Genomic DNA, 5389 nt, shown 5'->3' with positions numbered 1-5389 from the left:
CAACCCGGGTGGGCGGCGCATGTGATGGATTCAGGCGCCGAAATCGTCAACGTCCTGGGCGGCACGAGCGACTATCAGGAGTTTTGGGCGTACTGTTGCTTTAACCAAGCTCCCATCTCCGCAACCAAGACGTCGCTCGAATCGATTGCTGGCACCGCGACACAGTTCAGCCAGTACAATCTAGACCAGAGATTTAGCATGGTCTGCCTTTGTGACGTGGACGCGTATTCCATTGAACGTGATCCTTTGTTCTTTGGCAAGCCGGAGCTGGTCTTGAACTACATCGAGATGTATGTGCAAAAGTTTGGTCTGCAGGAACAAGCCAACGAGGCGCTTCAGATCGCCATGCTTTGGCCTAGCCTGCTAGTCGCCGGTGCGACTATTTCGTTGCCCAAACCACTCCATACCGCCGACTGGCTTGGTGCCGAGGTGGAGCGTACATCAACTGAGACTGGGTACGGCCAACTCACCGCGTGTGGGCCATTCATGGCACTGGCTTCGACGCTCGCTAGTGCATGGGCAATGCAGTCGCAGATGTATGACTTTGTGACGCTGCTCGCGGCCGGACGTAGCACGTGGGCGCTTTCGGCTAACACGGTTGCGTCCGCAACGGCCTGGCTCTCCGCCAACCTTGCGGCGCCAGGACTCGGGTGGGAATTTCTGTTCAACTCACAGTTCAGTACATCGGCCTCGTTTTTGTATCTTACTGGCTTGTCAGTCGATGTCGTGCGATGGGACACGCTACTACAGCCCTTCACGTGGAAAGAAAGCCACTTCCCCGCTCACCTACGACTTTTACAGCCATACTGGGTGGAGTCTTCCGTCTGTTGCTGTCTGCCGTGGGAATCAGAGTGGCTTCCGAAGGTGAGTGTGAGCGGCGCCTTTGCGACAGCAAACCCGTCCACCATCATGCGACTGCTTCGTCTCGGCTTGCTCGACACATCCGCGGAAGGTCTCGAACGATCAGCTACCAGCCACGGCATTTTCCCAATCTTGGAGCGGCCCGGGGATGAGACCATTGCTATCAGTCCAGAGAGTACGATGATGCTCTATGTCCTTTTGCAGCATGGTGTAAGAGTACAAGCACGCTTTGCCAGTTCCGCAGTTACGCCAGCGGTGGAACTTTTCGCGCGCGGCGATCCTCTCGACGCAGATGCTACAAGGAAAAGCTGGTCTCTCGGCGCTGCAGCGAAGACGAAGGCATCAGGCAAAGGCTCACGCGGGAGGGTGACCATCGCGGGCTAAGGCATGAGCGTGCGGACTCTTCCAGTTGCGCTGCCCGCTCTCCACCACAGAAGCCAGTCTGCGCCTTGCCAAGCTGCTCTGTTTACGGTCCTGTATCTGTCTTCGTCAGGCTCGAATGCTTGTTCTCGCTCGCCTTTATTTATGTATTTTTATGCTTCTATCTGCACGTCTAGCTGTAATCTTAATGGTATTACTTTGTATGGCCGCCGTTCCACTTCCTGCAGCGTACTGTTCATTGATTTTGTCACGTTCCACGCCTATCTCGGAGTAGTAAGACCTCCACCGTGTCAATAGTGTATGGGACAAAGCCCCTGAAAGATCTGTATTTTGCCTATCACAGACGGTATGGCTGCCTTGTCTGTAGCTAGGAATCAAGCACTATTCTGACTCAACCCTACTCCTGCATTTTGCTGTGACTGTTGTGACTGTTGTGACTATTGTGACAAAACTACTGTCGACCGTCCGTTGCTGTCGACTGGCTGCTTGCAAACGGATGTTGGCGAATGAACGAGCTAACATTGCCTTGATGTTTCAGGACTTCTAAATACTCAATCAACAGGCCAAGAACCTCATCGCTCTCTGCCATGGCTGAGGTTGCATCAAAAGCACTAATCTGCACGAGATTATATGGTTCGCTGGCGGCTTTGCCTGCGTTGTCGTCCACAAGAACGGTGTTTCGTTGTGTCCACCTCTGACCCGGCTGCTTGTTTCTCATCTGGATAAATTCATCCTGCCACACCCATGAGAGATGCTTGAAGATTTGAATTTTCTGTCCATGTAATGCGGTAGGCAGGCGAAGCTTGTCTCGTGCCCAGCAGGCTATCAGTCGCCCATACAGCTCCTTTGACAAAACTTCTCGGGCTATTGCGTTCACCGTGCGAGGTTCTGCAGAGGCCCAGATCATTACGTCATGATTGCGGAAGGCGTAATCCAAAAATTGGGCAAGCCCAGGCCGTGAAGTATACGCTGTCAGGCTCGTAGACTTTTCGCGACATATGAGTGTGTGATTCAAGTCCAAAACCAGCAGAAGCCGCTGTGGTTCTGCAATCGGTTGGGTATCTTCGTACGCTGATTTAAAGTAGAATGGAGATGGCTGTGGTGACGGCAATGCTACCACTCGTCGTTGTTTCTCGCCACGTCTGTTCATTTGTCTTGAAAACGTATGTGTGATTGCAGCTTCGCGGTTAGATCGTCACGTCTGCCATGGATCTAGAGGCGCAGTCACGCTCACTCACAGAGTGTAGCTTGTAGTCACGTGGATGGCTGTCGTCAGGCGCGCCACGTTGGAGGCTAGTTATCTCAGCAAAGAGGCTGGGAGCAGGCTGGCAGGCAGGATTCTTTTGATGCGTATGTTTCTACACGATATCGGGCGATGTATATAGCCCTTTAATAGACGCGATAGAGGCTCAAGTCCTCATTCAAATTGACTCTCGGATGGAAGCGTCATCTGTCTACGAATTCTCCAATTCAACCTTTATTGCCAATTCATGTCAAGTGGGTGGTGATGGTACTTCCTCTCTACCAAAGAATGGCTGCCTCAGGCACCACTTGGTACCTCCCCTCAACTCGTCAAAGGAGCGTAATTGCTTCTTCAGCATGTTGCCCAAGCCCTGCCAGCAAAAATGTCCGGTTCTCAGCACCTTTTCTCGACTATAGACGAGTTGAGCCAGATAATAGTTCAGATAAGAAATCTAATGTGGAGATAACCGAAGTAGTGACAACCGGCGGGCAACCATCTGCGCATCGCTTCTGAGACTTGGCGTGCCCGAGTTGCAAGCGACAGCAACGGGCTTAACGAAGGCTTCTGCAAAATGCCGCTTTGAAACTGCATCGCACTCAAATAGATCAAGTCTGGGACCCCTCATTAATGGCAGGGGATACACATTGCCACTTACCTCACCATAGCTACGTGCCTAATTACGCGTGGATGTGCATCTGGTTGCGAGTGTTGTCCAACTGCTTCGGAAGCTACGCCATAGCAAACAAACCTCAAGAGCCAAAAGGTACCAAGCTCGCGACGTCATATTAGTAGCACAATCAATTATCATCGACGAAAGACAAAAGGTAATTTAGAGACAGCGCAAAGCCCTGCAAACTCTTCAAGAGCTGAAATCGGTTTACGGCGCGGATGGGCTAAGAATGAGTGCTTAGTGTCAACTGATGTGGAGCTGTACGAGGGTGCCCCCCAGATCCTCGAGGTCGGGATAGCATGGACCTCAGGCTCGAGAACACTGAAGCCTGGACAAAACGTCGCTTCGCGCCACTTGGTAAAAGGAGTGAAGATCAGTACCATCTCAGAAGGGGACGATTCGTTCCGGACAACAAAGACAAGTACAACTTCGGACGAAGCGAGGCCATTGCTTTACAAAATCTTCCACGTTGTCTGCATCAAGCATTTTCCAGACTCGGTGCTCTCTATACGGACCTTGGCATCCTCAAATTGCTTGAACAGCATGTCCATGTTCCACAGCACCCGGTCTGTCGATGCCCACTCCATTCGCTGCTCCACGGTCGCTTGGTAGAACTGCTGCAAACTTCATGCGTCGTTTTGAGCTTCTTCCAGCTCGCCGTGGTGCCGGGAAGGAAGATGGATATGGCGGCGTCTTGGCAGATGGCGGCTTCGAGCAGCATGACCAGAAGTTCCATCGTGCAACGTTGTCAAGCCCCAATGCCTTCCCCGTGATGCCAGCCCACGCGCCACTGTGGATAGTTGAGTTGCGAATGAAGACGGCAATGCTGTGCATTTTGCCTAAAGCCCCCCATGCTCAGCCATCCATCAGCATCCAGCCTCCTCTTGGATTGGCTGCGGGGTCTTTGCTACGCACTTCCCGAATGGATGCCGTCCTGCAGCGCACCGGCAATAGTTGCGTCGTTTACCTCGACTTGCCCCTCCTCCGTGGTCGCTTCCGGGGCCCTTTTGCTGCTTGCGAAGAGGAACGCTTGAAGCGAGAGCTTGATTATGTGGTCGGCCCATCGCGTCCCAGAGGCCACTGGATCAAACACAACGCCATGTTCCCGCAGTAGCTCTTCGGCGAGTTGGCGGAAGGCAGGTGTCGATTTTGACATCATTGTCGCCTGTGAGATAGCCGAGCGGGTGGGTGAGATCGAACTTCTGCATGACACCCATCAAGTGAGGCGTCATAGCCGCGCGGGTACGGGACCGGCGGAGTTTGGAGGCCCGAGCAGCGCCTTGCGAGGCAATTACGCTTCGTCGACCCACTGCGCATGGATGGCAATGGATGACTTGCGCTGAGGAGAAGACCACACGTCCATGGAATTATGGACGAGGCTCTGAGCAGACAGCAGCCGCCTCTTGACCGACTGCTCATGCGCGGTGTGTGCGGCCCCCAGGTCAGCGGCGACGGCACCCCCAGAGCCAACCAGAAACCCATCCACCGCGGTATGGATGGACAACAGTAGAGCCTGGTACTCTGGCTACATCGCAAAATTGAGCGGCAAGTGCCTACGTACAGCCATCAGCATCTGAGCTTCTCGGAACGTGTCAGCATTGACTGCCCCACGCAACGCGTTCGTCGCCCTGTCCCCATCTTGCCGTGCCTGTATTGCTGTCGTCCTTGCGTACGCATTTTCGATAGCCAGCTGGCGTTTGCTCTGCGGCACTGACTCCTCTCTTACTACCACGTGATGTGCGTTCTCAAGGTAGTAGCGGGCATTGTCAGATATATGCGTTGGCCAAGGCAGGTTGTGACAACACTTGTTGTGATGCAGTACCTCGCCGGCTTTCTTGTATGGCTCATCTCCTTTGGCTTCCTGAAAATGATCCCATGTTAGAACGGCCCGCAGCTTTCTCCTCTTGGCTGGATGCTGGCATGGGGAAAACTTGGGCTCGCATAGTGAGCTGGCGACCTGCGAAACGCTGTCGGAAGGCAAGAGGGACAAAATTCAAGACGCGGCTGCGCATAGGGACATCGTTATTGGGATATCTAGGCATCCTTCGACGCCGTGCATGCTAGTAACGCTCGCAATTGCATTAGAGCCACTATCTGATCACCAGGTCACCAAATTGTTAGTAAGGCACGCTTCAATATTAGTGGTTCATCATATAGACCCCTCTTGCCACAAATGTTTCAATCATGTTTTCCAGCATATCTTGAAAGAAACACGTGGCTCTGTGGCCCTGAAG

At 53.2% G+C, this 5389-nt stretch overlaps 1 protein-coding gene across 1 annotated transcript; it reads left to right on the top strand.

Moving 5' to 3' along the window:
- Positions 1-24: 24 nt before the first annotated feature.
- Positions 25-1245, top strand: LMH87_007539 (uncharacterized protein; the record flags this gene model as incomplete). The annotated part of the gene is made up of 1 exon (XM_056194740.1): positions 25-1245. The coding sequence occupies one exon, from the start codon at positions 25-27 to the stop codon at positions 1243-1245; it is 1221 nt and encodes a 406-aa protein (XP_056057585.1).
- Between the last annotated feature and the right edge of the window lie 4144 nt (positions 1246-5389).

The sequence above is a fragment of the Akanthomyces muscarius genome (assembly GCF_028009165.1).
Source record: "Akanthomyces muscarius strain Ve6 chromosome Unknown contig_10, whole genome shotgun sequence".
Classification (NCBI taxonomy): Eukaryota; Fungi; Ascomycota; class Sordariomycetes; order Hypocreales; family Cordycipitaceae; genus Akanthomyces; species Akanthomyces muscarius.
Note: the sequence above shows the minus strand (reverse complement) of the source record. Positions and strands in the feature narration are given on the sequence as shown.